Raw genomic sequence first — 19,477 nt, 5'->3', positions numbered from 1 at the left:
AAGAGGGAAACAAATCCACCCTCTGAGTCATAACTTAAATACTGAGGAGGAAAGGAAAAGGGCAAATGAGCCAGTTTAGTAACTGTGTACACAGCCAGAAACCAGCACTCACTGACTGGGGGAGCCCCAGTGCTCACAAGGACAGGACAGGACGTTCTCATGCCCTGTATGGGAACCAGGCTCGTGGAAGACGAAGAAAAAAAATCAACAGGTTGTACTGGCACAGGAGAGGACATTGCAAACTATGTTTGACTCTTTATTCATCATACTATATTGGTAGTAAGGACGGAGAGGGCTGGCATGACAATCTGGAGGATATTTGCTAGGACATAAATGCAATTTATGTGGCAGAAATTCAGGCCCTGCTGAGATAGCTGTTCCTGTTGCTCTAGTCCTGGTGCTGATAGTGGTCTGGCAGTAGCACACTGTTGTCTGAAGACATTGTACTCGAAAACATCCCATTTGTGTGCTTAAGGGGCATGGCCAGACACCCTGCCCTTGGACCACCAGGCTCCCAAAGGCGCCAGTGCAGCAGGCGATAAACATTCCCCTCTGCTGCCGTCTTGCCCTTTTCTGAATTGAGATGGGGACCAGAGGAATGGTGCTTGGTGCTTCCTGACGGCAGGGACATTCCACTCAGGCTCCCTCATTCCCGCTCCCCTCCCTCATTCCCGCTCCCCTCACCGTTCCCGCTCCCCTCCCTCATTCCCGCTCCCCTCACCGTTCCCACTCCCCTCCCTCATTCCCGCTCCCCTCACCGTTCCCGCTCCCCTCCCTCATTCCCGCTCCCCTCACCGTTCCCTCTCCCCTCCCTCATTCCCGCTCCCCTCACCGTTCCCGCTCCCCTCCCTCATTCCCGCTCCCCTCCCTCATTCCCGCTCCCCTCACCGTTCCCGCTCCCGCAGCGTCCCGGCCGTTCCCAGCGCAGCCGCCAGGGGGCTCCGAGCGCCACCCGCGCGCATCCAATCCGGCGGGGCCGGCCGCTCGCGCGCGGGGGTGGGCGGGGCTTGTCCCGCTCCTCCCACCGCTTCCTCACTCCTCCGGCTCCTCCTCTGGCCGCTCCTCCCGCCGGCTCCTCGCTCCACCTCCTTCCTCCTGCTCCTCCCGCCGCTCCTCACTCCGCCGGCTCCTCCTCTGGCCGCTCCTCCCGCCGGCTCCTCGCTCCACCTCCTTCCTCCTGCTCCTCCCGCTGCTCCTCACTCCGCCGGCTCCTCCTCTGGTCACCTCCTCCTCCCAGTCCTCCCGCCGCCTCCTCCTCTGGCCGCCTCCTCCCGCTCCTCCCGCCGGCTCCTCCCGGGGCGGGCGCTCCGGCCGCGGCCGTGTCAGCCCAGCCACGGCAGCAGCGAGCATGTCCTCCAGTAGGGCCAAGAAAGTGAAGATGGCCACCAAGTCCTGCCCCGAGTGCGACCAGCAGGTGAGCGGCTGCCGGCCGAGCGCTGGGCTGCGGGGGGCAGAGCGGGCAGCCCGGCTCCGTGCGGCTGCGAGTCGGTGTTTGTGTGAGCTGAGCGATTGTTGGCTTTGCAGCTTGTGCGTGGAATGCGGGCTCAACACCGCGTCCCTCTGGCAGGGTAGTGGAGTACTTGTATTGTGCTGAGGGGTTCCTGCGCGACTGCAGAGCCTCTTGTTTATGTGCTGCTGTTGTTTAGTAACTGTGTGATCTGTTAAAAATACAATGAACGGGATGGTTTATATAATGCGGTTTGCCCTTTGGATGACTGATGTGCCCGGTGGTGGCGGGGAGAGGGCTCAGAGGTGATGTTTTCACGTGGGGTGGTTCGGAAGCAGCGAAACCGAGACCTTGGGTGCAATTTCTGCCCGAAGTGCCCGCGTGAGCTGTTCGTGTCCCGCTGCGGGTTCCTTGCGAGCGCAAAATGGAGCTACTCACACAGAGCGGCAGCTGCTTTGCACCGCTGCCGTGTCAGGAGCTTGTCTCCATTTACTGGGAACGATGTGAGTATTAAAAGCGGGCGAGTTCGTTCCAGCGGAGCTCCGAACAATGGCCCGGCTCTGCAGCGGCGGCCGTGGGGCTCGGCCGGGGGGCAGCGCCTGTCACATGCGCTCCTGGGAGCATCGGCGCTGTTATGTGACCCTGGAAAGTCACCCCTATTCACTGGCTTAGCCGTGCTTAGAAAAAAATAAATAGCCTCACCTAATTTTTCTCTACTTGCATAGCTTTAAAAAAAGCCACTTTTTTTTTGTTCTGACTTGCATAGTTTTTACAGTATTCCTACTCATCCTGGCACAGTTGGCAGTGCTGAGCTGTGTGTGGGCGTCGTTTCATGTTTTAACCAACAGATCAACCGCTGCAAATGCACGTTAAGCACGTCACTGAAACACTATTTCTGAGAAAGAAATCGTGAGCCAAGTTCTGGTTATTCAGTTGGTGAAAGGAGAAACGAAAACGAGGGAGAAGTCATATATGACAGTGGTGGTATTTTGTTTTTGTTGGGGTTTTTTTTAATAAATGTAGTGAATGTCAAACTACCAACAATAAGTAAGCAAACACTGTAGGCTTTTTAAGCTGATGTGAAAACTGTCACTTTGTTCTGCATTTATATCACGTGTTTTAGTTTTTGTCAATGCAGATTTTCTGTTAGCAACTCTTCTGTAGCTTACATAGATTTTATATGCTTACATGTCCTGCCCCGGCACACATTGCTCATAGGACCTTGTTTTCCACTGCCAAATATTTGAAAGGGAGCAAGGAACTAAGGCCTACAGTACCAGTCAACCCTTTGCAGAGTTGGAGGAAACTTTCATATAATTCTTAATTGACTGTCCTGTACTGGTGTTTCTTAAATTCTTTGATAAGCAAGGGCTTACCATTTGTTTCTGATTTTTTCAGTGGAAGTAGCACGCATGGAAATATTTAGACAGCCACAATTACTGGAGCAAAATATTGAGTAGCACTTAGACTTCAAATAATTTTTCTGTTGTAATTTAGGTAATATATCATATTTCACTATTTTCACAATCAAAGCACAGCGCCATTGAACTAGGGAGCCTGAAATACTTGCAGTCAATCTGAGGAAATACCACTTTTAAATTTAGCATCAGGTAAAATTTCCTTTTCGTTAGGAAAATATTAAACAGTGTGAAATAGTGTTTAAGGCTCTGTTGCCTTAATTATGTTGCAGGATGTTATCAGCGTGGGTCTTCAAATGATAACTGATAGGTTTCAGTGATAAACCCCTTCCCCCAGGCCCCCCACCCTCAAATGGTGCACACCCCTAGGTGTGAAACTTGTAACACGAGAACAGTATTGTTCTGTTAAACACAGCTGAGTTCGTTGAAAAACACTGACTCGGTTCCAATCCCCTTGGGTGGCTTTGCCAAACCTTTTTTTTTTGTTGTTGTTTTTTAGGCCGAGTCTGGAAAGATAATTATTGGAGAAACCCAAGTGTTCAAAAATGGATTTAGCTGGAACTCTGTATCACCTTAAGAACACACTCAAATTATTTGCAAGATAGTGGAGTACTGTTTAGTACAAGATAGTTTAGTACTGTTACACTGACTTGAACAAGGAGACAAACGTGCACACAAGTCTGCTAAATTCTGACCTTTAAAGTTCAATAAACCTCTGTTGGACTCGTTTTTATTATGTTGATGTCTCAATAAAGGAAGTTAAAATCTAGTTCTGCAAAACCTGTATCAAAAAGTCTGTCTGAAAGCTTTTTGTAGGGTGATGTGCAGGACTTCAGATGTGCTACAGAAAGTAAAATAATTTGTTTATTCTGAGAAGCAGTTCAGTTCCCATTTACAAATTCACATCTTAATTTGGCAGGGTTTTTTGAGTCAGTAGAACTTTGGAACTTGGTTCTTCTCCAAGTCTGGTTAAATTGAAGAGGCAGTTGTGGTTCTGTGCTCCTGTTTGTTTCAGTGGGCATTGGCAAACTTGTAGTGACCTGTCTTAAAGAATTACATTTGAGAAATTACCTCCTGCCTTTTTTCCCCCACTATCATGCTTCAGCATGACTCCACTTTAATGTGTGGTGTTTTAATCTCTTCCAGATCTCTGCCTAAACTTGCTTTGATTTGTGTTTTCAGTCTTAAACCTAATCAAAGCAACATGCTGTATTCCTTACTACTCTAAAAGATTTCAAAAGATCTTGGCACTAAGGTAATGAGTTTGTAAGTTGTCAGTGTTGCTTTTTTTTTTTTTTTAATTGCTGTGAGTGAATTTTTGTTATTTTTTATATTAAACGTGGCATTTCTTGTTTTACATTGTTATTTTCTGGGGGAGTGTACTGCTGCTGTCTGCTTAGCTGATCAGAGGCGCTGTATTCTCTCCACCTCCTGGGCCTGCAGTCAGTTCTTGCCTGGCTGGGCTGGGTTATTTGCATGTTGAATTAACGAGGTCCTTCTGTACCCACCCGGCCTTGTCTGCAGCGCTGGAGCAGAGTGTGCTACAAATGCATCTGTTTTGCTTCAGGCTCTATTGTGCCTCTAAAGCTGCTCCTCTCTAAAGGAGCCGCTTTCAAATGCTGCTGAAAGTGAATGCATTCACAATGTACTGACGGTTTTAACTCATAATTATTTTTTTTTTTTACAAGTAAGTAGAGGAAGCATAACTGGAAATGTCTGACTGATTTGACTGCTGATATTTGAGAGCTCTGAAGAGAAATTGTAATTCTATTTTAATTCAGCCTTCCTTTAATGCTCTCTGCTTTCCCCCACCCCCTTCCTGTCAGTCTGGGGAAAAGTAGTGCAAAGCAATCACAACAGCTGTACATTTCAAGCTTGATTTTTAGCAACTGCATAAAGAAAAGGCTTGGTGAGTGATTTACAGCAGAATCTGGTTTTACTGTGTTTAAATACAGTAACAGGACAGGCCATAGTTTGCAGTAAAGACTGAGGTTGAAGAGTTATCTCTGAGAACAAAATGTGAGTTACAAAGCGTGTTTTTTTGTTTATGGGACAGGAGTTTTTTCATAAGTTGAAATCATCTGAAAAATTTGTCTTTTGTTTTTCCAGGTTCCTGTTGCATGTAAATCATGTCCCTGTGGCTACATATTTATCAGTCGAAAACTCTTGCACGCTAAACGTGCTGAGAGATCACCACCCATCACAGGTAATACTTACAGAGGGAGAAGGGAGCAACAGTTTTTTCCCCCTTCTTTCCTACAGGCAAAAGATAGTGTTTTACTTCTCTGTGTAAATTGACTGTTATCTGTTCACTTTCCCTTGAATTTGTGATTGGTAGACTTTGAATATGGTGATTTTTCTTGAATTTTGAGGAGAGGAGGAAAGCTGGTGTTTTCAATCTTCCTTTGTAGTGGTGATGTTGGCATTTATTCTGTGTATGTTCTAGCTGCACACATTGATCACTATGCAAAATAACCCCATACAGAATGTTTTATGTTAATCTTGTTTTGAAGCTAAATGTGTAGAGGTCCCAAAAGGATCTGATTTCAGAGCACATGCTGATGGAAGCTGGTTTTCTGACAATAAAAAATTGGTCATAATGTTTAATCTAAAGCTGGGTGGATCTTGCTTCTCTCTCCTTGATTAAATTAAATAGTGCTTTTTTTGTGCCTAACTTGTGTGTCTTTTGTTGATAGACACAGTAAGAAGTCAGTTTAATGTGCTTTCTGGCATGAATAGCATACTCCTTGTGTTCATTTATATCCCTTCCTCCAGTAATAGGAATTAGTCAGAAAAAGAGCCTGACAGGGAAGATATATATTTAAAAAAAGCCAAAAAAACCTGTCCCAAACCCAACAAATATCTGATTTATAATATCTACTTTTTAAAATTATCTACCAGACCTACAAAATGGAACTCAGCTATTTGATGTTTTGTATCAATGTATTGAAGGATAGCTGTAGATTACCACTGGTAGGAATTAGGTGACATTATGCTGATAACTGAACTTTCAAGGTAGAGGAGGTTAAGAAATGTCTGTGGTTGAAGATAAATTTTCTTTCCTCTTCCCACTTTCTTGGTAAAGTAGCTACCAAATGAAGCTGAAGGTCATAATCTCGTTGTATAATTCAGCTTTGTACAGAGGAAATGCACCAGGGGAGGCAAAATGAATATGTGCTGGGGGCCATCCTGCTGGAAAGTGCTTTCTGCTGTGGGTGTGACCAAGCACTGGCAAAGGTTGTCCAAGAGGTTGTGGAGTCTCCATCCTTGGAGGTACTCAAAAGCCTTCTGGACATGGTCCTGGGCAGCTGGTTCTTGGTGGCCCTGTGTGAGCAGAGGTTAGACAGGGTCTAAAGAGGTTCCCCTGCTACCTCATCCTGGCTGTGACACTGAAATACAGGCTCTGTTGGAGCATTAGTGACTGGAGCCTGCTGTCCAGCTTGTGCCCCATGTCTGTACAAGATTAATGGGACAGCTGCAGCCAAAGGAAATCACTTCCCCAGAGAGATACAGTAGGAGACTGTGTATGTCTATATTGTGCTCCTAAGGTAACCACAACTTCTTTTAGAAAATGCTGTTGCAGTATTTTGTGCAGTACAGCTACTCTGGAGTGGTGCTGCTGCCTTACAAATGTGCAGCTAATCTATGAGTGTGCTGTGGTCACTGTACTATATTTGGTACCCAATCTCATTAATTCATACTTAACTTCCAGATGAAACTCATATAAATACTCCTTTATTTTACTGACTTTGGTGTTTAGGAGAGCAGTACACCTGTTCAGCAATGTGCATGAGGAGGCCTTGTCACAGGTTGGATGTAGTGGGACACATATGCTGTGTTTTGTGGCATTTGCTGACAGCACCATTGGCTCAGCATTCTATTTGTCTGAGCACCAGCAATGATATCATTGTTCATGCCATAAGAAGCCCAAGTGCTGTGGTGTTTGCTGTATGATAAACTTTTGTTAGTGGAACAGATACAATGGGGTGTCTTAAAGGCTGTGATGTGTGTAGTTTGTGTTCTTATTTGGGAAACAGCTTCTTCTGTACCAGAAAATATCTCATGCTGCAAAAGGCTTTTGAAGTAATTAAGGGGTTGATCCTTGTAATCAAGAAGTGAAGCGTCATTCTGGATCTGGCACCTTAATTTCTGTGTGGATATCATGCAGATGCAATTGTTCTGTAAAGGTATAGCCAATCTGACCACTTTAAAGGAAAAGGTTGATTGAGTGGGGTAAGCATTAAGAGTAAATTAAGAAGAAAGGTGAGAACATCCCTGGATCATGCCATTTCTGTTCATTTGCACAGAAAACAAGAGTGAGGCCAAAAGGAGGCGGACAGAGAGAGTTAAGCGAGAGAAGATAAATTCTGCAGTAAATAAAGACTTAGAGAACCGAAAGAGATCCAGGTCTAACAGCCATTCAGATCATAGCAGACGAGGAAGAGGAAGACCTAAGAGTGCCTCAGCGAAAAAGCACGAGGAAGAAAGAGGTATGAGAGCTGGAGAAATCTGTTTGTTGGATTTTCTTTTTTTATCTTTTTTAATCAGTAAACCTTTATACCATTCAAACCATTTAAACTAGACTAGTTCAGCCAGTACCTGATACCTTAATGTGGGGAAGGGACTGATTTGCATGTGTAGAGACCTCTGGTTTTATATTTCAGTGTGTGATGAAACTAACTACAAAGATGTAAATCTGTATTTTTAGCCACTGTATCAAGTTTCAACATGCAGATTGAAAGCCATTGGTCTGAAGTGTTAAGTAGGTTTTTTTGTTTTTGTTTTATTTTGTTTTATTTTTTGTTGAGGTGCTGCTGCTCTGTATCACAGGGACAAACTATATAATGATATCTCTTGTCAGCGAGGGGATTAGGATGACTGGATTGCTTAAAAAGTTTCTTGAAACCTTTTGGAGGGCCAAAGTAAAAAGGGTATCTTGAATCACTACTATGATGTGAATTTTGGTCACATGTTTTTGGAGGGAAGAATGCCTCCTTGCCTGTTAAGGTTCCTTGGTGACTTGCTGTTTTTAATCATTATACAGTCAAGAGGCTGTTACATAGCTAGAGTAATTCTAGAACCCCTCAAGAATGTAACTGTCACTTAGGGTTCCTCTTGTTCTAAGAGCCTATTGACACTGCATTTGCTAGCTGTGTTTTGAGATAGTAATTTTAGACCTGAATTATGAATCCAAAACTTAGCATGGGCTTCAGAAGGTTGGAAGGCAGATAAAGGGGAATAACATGACAGCATACAAATATTCAGCAGATACTGTTCCTAAAACTCCTGAAGTCTTGAAGTATGTCATGTGGCATAACTCAGAAATGCAGTTATTTCTTCCTTTCCACCTTCCTTTTCCATGCTGAAAATTCTTTTAATTTCTTACTTCTCAAAAGCAATTTTGATCTCTGCTGTTTAATGTGAATCTGTTTCTTAATGTTTCTTTTCTGAAAAAAACAAGTATAAATTGGATTTGTTGGGGTTTTTTTAGTGCTTTCAATGTGGGAAGAGGAGGTGGAATTTAATTTCTGTATATTTTCCAAATGGCAATTGTTTTACTGTAATAGAGATGCACTTTGTAGTGTCTAATCTCTTCACTATGGCGTGTGTGTAGCTTCCCTGTTTGTTACTGACCCAAGCTGGATTTTGTCTGGTAGCTTTAGGATCCTTTCTAGACATTTAACTGCCACCCTTGTTTTTAAAATTCCAGTGAGCTGCTTGGGTTGCCCTATAAAAAAAGTGAATTTTCTTTTCTGTCCCCTGACAAAGAGGAAAGCAACCTAAGGTACCAAAGGAAAAGATCCATTTTCTTAAGACATGTTTTATGGTTTCCAAAAAGCAAGACTTTGACAGCAGGAGGAATATTTAGAGAACGTGTTTTCCTATCCATAATGAGGCTGAACGTTTCTAACCTCTTGCTGCAAGCTCCGAAGTATGGCAATGCTGCAGTGCTTTGAGATAGAAGATTAGAGATCTGGATATAGTGGGATCTTTGCTTATAAGAATGTGTGTGGTGTGCCATTTCTTGGGGTTTTCTTAAAGTTGAATCTTACTTGATAAGACTGCTTTCATCTTCTTGTGCTGTTTTTACCATCCCTTTTCCTTGATCTTGTGATGGCTGTTTCTTCCTCAGCCTCTTGTGCAGGGATTTGGCTCACAGCCATTTGTCATTGTCTCTGTCCCAGCTCATCTTATTGTTGAGGAGAAGGTAGGCCTAGAGTATTTTCTTACTTCTGGTTTTGTCAGACTGTAGTGTGTGTAGACCACTGTGATGAGTATCAGGCAGATTAAAAAAAAAAATTGATATGTAAGGCTGTCATGGCTATAAAAATAAATTCAGCAGGGAGCTCATCCTTTTGTAAGTAATTACTAAAACAGGTTAATATTGACCTCTCCCTTTTCAAGTTGCTTACAAAATTGAAGCTACTATGTGTGGAGTAATTAGCAGGAGTTTTAGAAATATTATTCCTTTACCACATCTGCTGCTTGGTAGTGTTGTTTGTGTATATTAAACAACTGTAATTCTACTACAGTTAAGGTGGTTTACTAGTCCTTGTAGCAGTCTGTGTGTATTGAAAGTCAGCTCTGGAGTGCAAGATGTCAGTAGTTTATTTCCTTGCCTGTTGTATGTCTCAAGGATATTTAGGGTATGTATTACTTCCCACTAGAGGTTTTGCTTTTGCCCCAAAGACTTGAAAAGAAGCCACTGCTTGCATGAGTGTTGGAACATTTGGTTCCTCATGCATTTGTAGATGGAAAAACAGGCAGACAGAAAACACCTCAGTTGTATTAACATGGAAGAACATATTATCTGTATGTTTGAAAACCATCCAGCTGCGAACATTTCCTTCCTAAAGACCCAAATGACATCTGTAGCTTAGCTTCCTTGCTTGTCATGCAATTCCATACACAGTGTGCTTGTTCCCAGTTATGTCTGTGCCTTTGACTGGTTCTTTTGTGTCCTTTGTGACTGGCTCACATTAGAGCAAAGAGCTGCAGCAATTAAGAAGAATAGAATAAGCAAAAAGGCTTTTTAAAATAAGCTATTTTCCCTGCAGATTTAGCAAGAAGGAATGGAGGGTGAGGAGAGAGGAAGCAGTTGTAGATTGAGGGGATATGGCAGTACTGTACAGTGTAGTATAGTACCAGAAAATCATCCTATCACATGTTTCATTGCCATGTGATCACTCTGGAAAACAGGAACCTCTCCCTGCAGCCTTGGCTTGTCAAAATTGTCTTAATTTCTTTGTCAGGTGTACTACAGTGTGTTTTGCAAATACAAACACTTCATAATAATTTGACTCTGATTTTGTTGTGGAGGTGTATTTTGTTTTACTGTGTGGGACTGTGACACACAGCTAGACTGGTTCCCAGGTTGCCTTGTTATCTGGGTAATAACCTTGATTGTATTAAAGCAAACAAAATCCCTTATGTACTGGAGGAAGAGACATTGGTTATTCTGAAAGAGGTTACCAGCAAGTCTCAGTAAGAGTAGTAGACTTGCTAAGGCAGACTTGTTACTTAGCAAGCCAAATTTTCATAAAGGTATATGCATAAATTCCAGTATGCTGATAAAACTTAAGTTGAATACATTTTCATGATGCAAGTTTTCTTTTTCCAGTAATTTCCAGCTGCATCACTCACATTTGCTTGTCCAGTGTGCGTATTTGAAGTAACTTGCTATCTTGAAAAATGAATCCATACAAAATTTGTGAAGGGGGAGTCCATATGTGATTTATACATAACCACTATTTTAAGGGCTGCAGTATAAAGGGATTGTAGATCTGGGGATGCAAGAGACATAATCCAGAAAAACTATTTTTGCCTTAATAGCCTCTTAGTTGTACAGCCAGCCCTCTAGTTTTTAATGTCTTACTGTCTTGCAGAAACATAATGTTGTTTTGCTTTTACTCATAATAGAGAAATGAGTCAAAACTATTCTCACATAAAACTGAAGTGGAAAGTTTTCAGAATGTGTGTGGAAGCTGTTGTATCCTAGGACTGGTGTATGATAAAATGTCACACAGGTCTGAGCTCTTCACTTGTTACTGATGAGAGCTACAATTGTCCTTGCACACTTGTGTTAAACCCTCATACTCTTTGATATCAAGATTTCATTAAGCTGAAGTCTCAGAGTAAGGCTGATTTGGGAGGACAGGGAGGAAGGGAAACTAAGAAGTCCACAGCAGACCAGGGTGCGGTGCAGGGAGAGTATTTTTAATTTTGCTGGGTGATGATATGTTTAAGTTGTGGCTGGATTCGTTTGGATCAGGAAGTATGAAACAAGGGGTGGGACTTAGATATGAAAATAGAAAAGATTAATGTGGAATAGCCAGTGTGTGTAGTGTCTGTGCTCAGAACAACTCCCAGCATTGTTAATTTTTGAATGGTGAGAGGGAGGAAGTGGAGCAACCCAGAGTGTACATATAGAAGCTGATTTGTCTTAAACTGCCGGGTAGGACTGGCAGCGAAACTCACTTTCAAACTCAGTACACTAGAGGATATTGCCTTGCATAGCCAGGAAGTCAGCAAAAAGCTGGTTTCTGCTGTTTTTTGTATCAGTATTACATCAGAACATAGTGGTAAAGGATTTTGGAGCTTCTCTCACTTAGCTGTTGAACACAAGCACTTGATTTCACACAGAAGGCAGTCTGCTGGAGTTTTTTCTGTAGCTATAACAGAAATGTGAAGCCAAATCTAAAACCATTGTTATGAATGTGAACCCATTGAAGGGTAACTATGGGTAGGTGGAGATAGGAGATGCTGGGATCTTTTTTCCTGGTCGTGCTTTCTGTTATTTTCCAGTGCTGCCTTTCCTTTGGCTTTCCCATGCTAGTTTAGGTGTCTTGGTGGAGCAGTTGCCAGAGTGTGGGTGTGTGTGACTGTGTGGTAGTGAGACAGAGGGGTCTCTCATGTGAGCTTTGTGTTGTGGTTATAAATGAGTCCAGGCCACACCTGGATTAGAGATGGAGTTCCACAGCTGAAAGCTCTGAATGTATTTCTCTCTTCCTTCTGTCCACAAGCCTGGTCTTCTGACAAAAGTGTTTCTTTGTTTGCTTTATTTTCTTAACAATTTGTGTCAGCTACCTGTGGCTAGCTAAACTGGGATAGAACTAGTCATGATCCAGAGGAGGGGGTATTTATTAAAGTGGTATTTCTCAAATTCTATTATTTTCTGGATTTTTGTAGTGTAACTTAGTTTATTTGAGCACTGTGGTACAGAAACTTTTTTATGGTTTCCTGTTGTGTGTCTGTGGCATTGAGGCAAGCCAACATCAGCACAGGGAACTCAAGGGCTTTTACTTGCTCAATGAGATGTTAGCATTGTTCTGGGATAAGATGGAAAGTCTGCAGTGTAGGAAGTCCAGAAATGCGCATGATGATAAATTTGGAGCCTGACTTCATCCAAGTATCTGCTCTTTGGCCTTTGACACTGTCATTAAACTCCCGGGTTTCTTTTATGTAGAGTTATTTTATGTAAAGTAAGGGGGGAAATCTTGTGCTTAATGAGAATATGGTAAAATAGCTTTGTTTTCTTGGATGGGAGGTGGTTCTGTAAAAGAAAAAAACCCAAACCGCTAAAACGAAAAAAATGTGAAGGGAGACTTGAATACTTGTTTATTTTTATGTTAACGACTCATTCTTCCTTCATCGTTAAAGAAGAGAAATTCAGTCATGCTTTTGGCTGACTCATTCTGTAGCTCTTCCAGCACCTTTGTGTGCCTCAATTACTTCCTTCTCTTTGTCACTCCCTCTGTGCACAGGAGTTGATTGTCTAACTTAATTCCACTACTTCACGTAATTTATTAATTTCTGTGTAACTTGCATTAACTTTGAATAATGGAAAAAGCTTCTAATAGTGACTTTTTTTTCTTCTACAGAGAAACAAGAAAAAGAAGTTGACATGTATGCTAACCTTTCAGATGAAAAGGCCTTCGTATTTTCAGTGGCCTTGGCGGAAATAAACAGAAAAATTATCAATCAAAGACTTATTCTGTAACTTGTGAGCACAATCTGATGCAGTTTTATGCAGGATGGCTAGCAGATTTCCAAGGTGCCATGGACTCTCGGGAAATGTGTTGTCTGCACCAACAAGGACCGTAGTATTTCCTGTTAAAATTCTACTCCTGTTCTTGGAAATAGAATTCTGTCTCTACAAGTCAGAAAGAAAGCGGTCTCAAGATTATGCTGTGAAAAATCAGAAAGCAAATATGTTTTACGCCTTGAAGACAAATGCTAGACAAATGCACAGAGAGACTGCACCCATCCCAGAGCACTTCTTTTGAATTTGCTGCCAGAAATGCAATATTTTAAATATTTTCAGAAATAAATGATTTTCTTTTAAAATTATATATTTCAGATTTTTCAGCTATATTGCAGTTTATGTATGTACAGTTCACATAACTTTTTAATAAATTGATTTCCAGTATTTTATTGAACTGAGAATTAAGTACATTTGTGATACTCAGGGTGTGTTGTTTTAATCCTCTTACAAATCTGGTATTCATCCTGGGTATGACTTCAGTTTTACATTTTTAATAGGTGTGATATAATTCTGGTAGGAAAAAAATTACAGTAGTTTCATTTGGGAGGATTATTTTGTTAGACAACTTCATAATTTTTATTAATTATCTCTAGAAAATAATTTCTTGCTCCATAGAGTTGTTTTCTAAAAACCGTATACTTTGGGGGTCCTGAAGTTTGAGAGCCAAGCACTTGTTTTGTAACAGTTATTTGCTGAGTATCTGCCTTGTTCAGCTGTAAGTTCTTGTCCTGTACTCTTTCTTGGCCCATTATTTACTGGAAAGGGAGAGAAGGAGACATCAGAAATGTAGATCTGCAGTTGGCATCTTGTGATTGGTATTTCCAAAACACGAGGATGTGGTAGTTCTTTTTATTACCCATAGCTTTTTTTTGTCTGTCCTTTAAAAGCATAATTCTTACTGGTATTGTGTTTGGATTGCTGACTGTAAATACTAAAGCAAAGTCTGAGTGCAAAAATCAGCTGTTTTGATAGAAACAATCCTTTCCTGGGGAAGACATTCAACAAAGTAGTCTTTCTTAAGGTGGTATAGTGCAATTGCAGCCAAAACTCTTCCTTTAGTACTGTATGGGGGCTGTATTTTACCAAAAAAAACCAGCTCTCAAAGCCTCAAGCTGTGTAAAATCCTGAGGGGGGAGGTGTAGGAGATAATTACATTCATAAAATCTGACGCACTGGGGTTTAGTCACCTTTCATTTGCTCTATTGTAGGAGGGGGAATGCAACTAAATGTCTTTTTCTTCAGTATTACTGGAGCTTTTCAATATCACATTGAATAATGAGAATTGCCCAATGAGGTTCAGCTACAGAACTGATCCCTGGGTGGAAGCCAAGATATTTATTAATAAAGGTGGACTATCAAATACAGGCTGTTGTTAGTTACTGATTAACAGAAGGAGCCGTGATAGCTTCAAGTTAAGCCACAAGGCACTGATCAAATGCAAACCGTGTAAGTAAAAGCAGGAAGCATGGAAAGTGGTTTTTACTTCTTAACTCCTAAGGAGTAATTTGCATCCTTATTAACACTGGATGAGAGAGATGGTGTGGAAATGTGCTTAGGCCACTAAAACACATTTGTCTTTATTCCAGTAAATGAGAAACTGCAAATACAGGACCTACTACTCTGCATCATTAAACTTGTGCTTCCCAGAGCTGTAGCCTGTCACAGATACCAGTAGTAAGAACAGGTGAGTCAGTCTTCAGGACAGAGAATAAGTTTGTATGGTAAGTTGTTAAAGTCCCAGTGACAAAAGGGAAGTTCTGACTTGAGGATGTGATTAGGCTGGTGTTGCTTCTGTGGCTGGAATGAGATGTGTTAGGAAGGGACAGGGGGAGCTGCCAAAGCAGTCTCTTTAGTGCTCTGTCCTGCTTTCCTACAGGTTTCTATCTCTGCTCCTGCACATGGAATTCATTACCATCACAGGATTGAAGTTAATGTTGTTGGATGTGACAAAACTGTAAGTTAATTTCTACATTTAGATTGGTGCCTTTTCTAATCAGTGCTTTTGCAAAACACATTGGTACCTCTCAAATATGCAAGGCCATTTTTTCTCCTTCATTGGCGGAGGCTCTCCTGAGACAGTGGTTGAGTTCTATTTCTGTATTTCTTCTCTTTGTATTCCCCAGGTCTCTTCTGTCATCTCTTTCTTATATCCTCATGCTACTTTTCTTCCCCTGATGGCTTCCAGTTTCTTTGAGAAAGCTGTGATGGAAGCAGGTGGCCTTGAAAACATCCTGGGGAGGAGTGTGTCTTTGCCAGGGGATCTGGCAAAGGAAGAAACCTGACTTTCTCTTCCCAGTAGCCAGGAGCAAGCCATTCTTTCCAAAATAGACAGGACATTTTGGGCTCTTCCAAAAGCTCTGGTAACTGTGGTGTGCCAAGGCAGATTTCTTGGAACATATTCAGTAACTGAATTGGAAAGAGTCTGCTTTGTACAAAATAGGCATCAACATGGTGGATCTCAAGAGCTCTTTCTTTTGTGTGTTAGAGATGATCCATGGATGAAACACTGGCAAATCACTGGAGATTATAATTGTAAATTGTATTTGTTCTCGGTCTATGAAACTAAAATAAAGCCAGTGACAGCTGAATGATGAAAGAGTAAAATTCTATGTACTGCAGTTCTGACTTGCTTGGAAACTGCATAGTTTCTGAGAAACAAGAATAAATATGGTAAGGCTTCAGGAAGTTGCTTATGTGAAGGTTTTTTTGTGACTTCAGTTTCAGTGTAAGATTTTAGGCTCTGCTTTTGGCTGTCATTGTGGTTCAGGCTGACTTCATTTGTGTCACTGCATTTTTTCTAGCCTGCAACCTCACATGGAAAAATAGTCTTTCAGAAAAAGTCAATTAGGCTGCATTTTTTTAATGAACAAAAGAAGATAAATTGAAATACCACTGCACCTCTGTACATGTTGACTTGTCTGACTGGATAAACTGTTTGCTGTGAACCAAATAGTTTAGGATTGTATTGGGAACTGTTTGCAAACCACCTTTTAACAAGTTCTGCTTTTTGCCACTACTTTCCCATTTCTTTTTCCCAAAGATCTGGGCTTCCAGTGTTTATAGCTTTGTGTAATAGCATGTCTATCCAGTGGGCTCACAGTTCAAATTTTGGCTTGGGATCCCTCTGCATTTCCTCTGCTCTGCTCCTAGATGGCAGCCGTATCCTAAACAGCTCACTGGTGTTCAGGCATTCTCACCAGGGAGGCCAGGAAGAGGGTAATGTTTAGTTTTCAGTGGAAGCAACCTGAAAGATTATTTTTCTTTAGAACATCACTCCTACCTAACATGGGAAATGAAAATCCTACAAATGTGTGTACTGAAACATTGCTTCATCAGTTGTGTGGGACATCAATTCTTGTGGTGTGAGGATTGGTGGAGTTGGATAATTTGTCAGGACCAGAGAATTCTGAACTTTAAATTGGCAATCAAACAGAAAATGGTTTAAGGGAGCACTTCACATCCCCTGGAAGTTTTCTTTGGTCAAATTTTGCAAACCTATTTTAATTGTCCAGTTATTATTTTTGTATGGTTGATTAAAAAAAGTTAAAATTGAGACAAGATATTGGGGAATACTCTGCCGATTATCATTGTCCTGTGGTTGGGCATGATTTGTTGAGAAAGAGACTAAAAATGAGATACTGGCTTTGAATATCAGTTCTCAAACAAGATATTTAGGTTGGTTTTACATAGTGCTTTTTTATTTTTTTTAATTTTGTAGTTTTTTCTATGTTTTGGGATGTTTTAGAGCGAAACAGTGATCATGCAGGCTATTAGCAGCTCTGTGTCTGTTCCTTGTGTCTTGGACTGTGCTTGTATCTTGGTTGCAGTGGTGGTAGGACAGCTCTAATAAATAATAAAATAATTTTATTTCTTTTTTTGGGTTACTACTTTCAAAACAGGTTACAGAATTTTAAGTCTGGTTCCCAGTGCTATAAATGATTAAGCAGGTTTTTTGGTTGAGATGAAGATTAGTTTTTCTGCATTATGGCACATCAGACACTGAGTGATTTCCACAGATGTTGTGAGTTCATAATGAACTGAAAATATCTGTGAATCGATGTACTAAAGTGTTTGGGTTTTTTTTTCCCTGCACTTACTTTAAAAGGGTTTCTGGCACTGCCAGCTGTTGGTTGGGATGTGCCATCCAAGTAAGAGGCAAGGAATTGATTAGGCAGGAGGCAATGAGAGTGGATAAATCTATTTAATATGTAAATGTATTTAATTTTTTTCTGCAGAAGAAAGCTTAAACCTGCTTTCACCAAACTTGTTTAAAGTTCTAAGCCCAAAACATGGTTCACATGAATCATTTGGTGTCATCATGCAGCATTTCCCCAGGAAAAGGTCAGGTACCTCTTCTTCATCTTCCCCTCACTCCCTCCAATAAGCTGCTTTTTTTTTTGGTGGTGCTTAATTTCATACTTCAAACCTGGGCTCTGTCTTTGTTTATTGCCTTTGGTATTCTACTGTGTGTTATTTCTCTCAATTATAACTTACTAATTTTATTAACAAGAGTTAAGAATTAAATACTATTTTTAATCCTGCACAGCATTGAGGACCATAAAATGCTGTTAAGAACAGTGAGTGTTCCAGATACCAGGAGTACAAATATTAAGTCTGGCAGTTTACCAAGTTTCTGTGGTGTCTGTTTTGTCTTGGAACAAACAACTTATGAATATTTAATGGAAAATATCATGCTAATAAAGATAAATCTTCAGACTGAGGTCAGAGTTGCTTTATTTGGAGAAGTAGTGGAGCAAAACGTGTGTGTTTTTGTCTGTGGCCATGTGAGCAGGTGTAGTGAGGTTGGAGTGGTGGAGCTGGAGTCTCTGCTGTGAAGGTGCTCTGCACCCCAGCTCCTGCTTCTCAGCAGCACCAAAGAAGTGTTTCAGGGTCAGTGAACTCACTGGAGCAACAGGTGACCCAGGAGTTCTGTTTTTCAGTAAAATAAATAAATTATTTTACTGGCACAGCAATGTGTGGTATATTTCAAAGTAGTGCTTATTGGTGGAGTTGACTTCTTCATCAAATAAAAAATTCTGATGTGTTAAAGGACATTTTAAAGGAATGGCATACAGTTTATTAACAGCAGAGTTCAGGGATCTTTAGATCTAGACTTGTCATAACCTGCATAAGAGTGCAGTAGGTTTGAAATCTATCTGTGAAACCACACACAGTGTCCTGGAGGCAGCACAGGTTTTGTTGTACAGAGTAAGAGGAAAGGCACAAGTGTAAGAAACTGGAAAAGAGCAGCTGTTTATTTCTGCATGAGCCTCTCATCTGGGGACTGTTCAAACAGTGAAACGTTGGTGTGTAACTCAGGTGAATGAGGTTAGAATAAGGCTCAGTTTGTTTAAGTTCACCGAGGAACTGTGGACTGAGGCTTTAAGGTAAAAGTGCCTTTTGTTGTAGCTTTCTGAAACAGTGGAGGATAAAGCCTGTTTCCTGTCATCTTAGAAAACTGACAAAGATCTCTGTTCTCCTGGACAGAGCAATTCCAAAGAAGGAAAAGTGGAACAGTAAGTTAGGAAATGCTTAAGACAGAGTATGGAGAGTCTGGCCAAGTACTGGTTCACAGGCTGATCCTGAGGTAGTTTTACCTCTGATTGTGTTGACAAACAAGAAAGCAGGTTAGAAGTGATAAAAATGTGTTTCTTAATTGCACAACTAAAGTTCCCTACTAAACTGTGTGGACAAATCTGTGTTAAGATTAGCAGATGGGCATTAGAATTTACTTTTAAGATTTTTTTACAGTGGCAGGTCTTGATGTCCAGTGAAAGGTTGTCAGAAAGACACTTTTAAAACAAACCTTTTATTTAGCTGAATGATCACAATTATTATTTCTAACACTTACAAAGAATAATGTTTTGAAAATAGTACCTCAAAGCAGTGTCTAATGGGCTGAGTGGAAATTGAGGAAGAAGCCTAATTTAGATAAATCCTAATAGCTGCATTCTGAAATACAGCCTGAATGTTCTGCTAGGGGAAAGTGTCCCGCAGCGTTAGGATTACTGATGAGTCTGGTCATCTCGAGATCTATTTTTCTTTCATTGTTGCTCACACCCATTTTAAGAAGATTGGGAGTCTCATCCAAAATATTTAGCTTACATTTCTTGACGCTGACCGAATTCCAAACTTGGCAGCTGTGGTGCTGTTGCTTACAACAGTGGCAGGGCTGGCTCTGGCTCACAGTTACTTAGCAACAGGGAAGCTCACGTTTGCTTACAGCTCCTGCGTGTGCATCTAAATGTAGTTCTGGAAAAAAATAAAAGGTTAAAAGAGTTTGGAAGGGGAAACAGATACTTGAACAATTTGTACTGTTCAGTGGTTGAGACTGATGGTAATAGTACATAAAAAAAATTAGTCTCAAAATATTTTGTCTTTTAAAATCTTTATTAGACTGTTAATGTATTGCAAAAAATTTAAATCCAATTGAACAGAACCCTACTCCTACCAACTACAGAAAGATCAAAAATCAAAATGCTGCAAATGGTAAAGAGCAGGGGGACATGTTCTGTTTTGAATGCCTGTGTTACAAATGCATTCCTTGGAAACAAGAAGATTCATTAT

At 41.1% G+C, this 19,477-nt stretch overlaps 1 protein-coding gene across 1 annotated transcript; it reads left to right on the top strand.

Moving 5' to 3' along the window:
• The first annotated feature begins 1,177 nt into the window (after window positions 1-1,177).
• C10H16orf87 (chromosome 10 C16orf87 homolog) lies at window positions 1,178-17,587 on the top strand. Its single transcript, XM_058845954.1, has 6 exons — window positions 1,178-1,414; window positions 4,975-5,071; window positions 7,173-7,355; window positions 12,747-14,594; window positions 14,787-14,864; window positions 17,146-17,587. The coding sequence occupies exons 1-4, from the start codon at window positions 1,349-1,351 to the stop codon at window positions 12,863-12,865; spliced, it is 465 nt and encodes a 154-aa protein (XP_058701937.1). The 5' UTR covers window positions 1,178-1,348; the 3' UTR covers window positions 12,866-14,594; window positions 14,787-14,864; window positions 17,146-17,587.
• The last annotated feature ends 1,890 nt before the right edge of the window (window positions 17,588-19,477 follow it).

Source organism: Poecile atricapillus, chromosome 10, assembly GCF_030490865.1.
Source record: "Poecile atricapillus isolate bPoeAtr1 chromosome 10, bPoeAtr1.hap1, whole genome shotgun sequence".
NCBI classification, from domain to species: Eukaryota; Metazoa; Chordata; class Aves; order Passeriformes; family Paridae; genus Poecile; species Poecile atricapillus.
The sequence above is the reverse complement of the archived record's forward strand: the minus strand, read 5'-3'. Positions and strand labels throughout refer to the sequence as shown.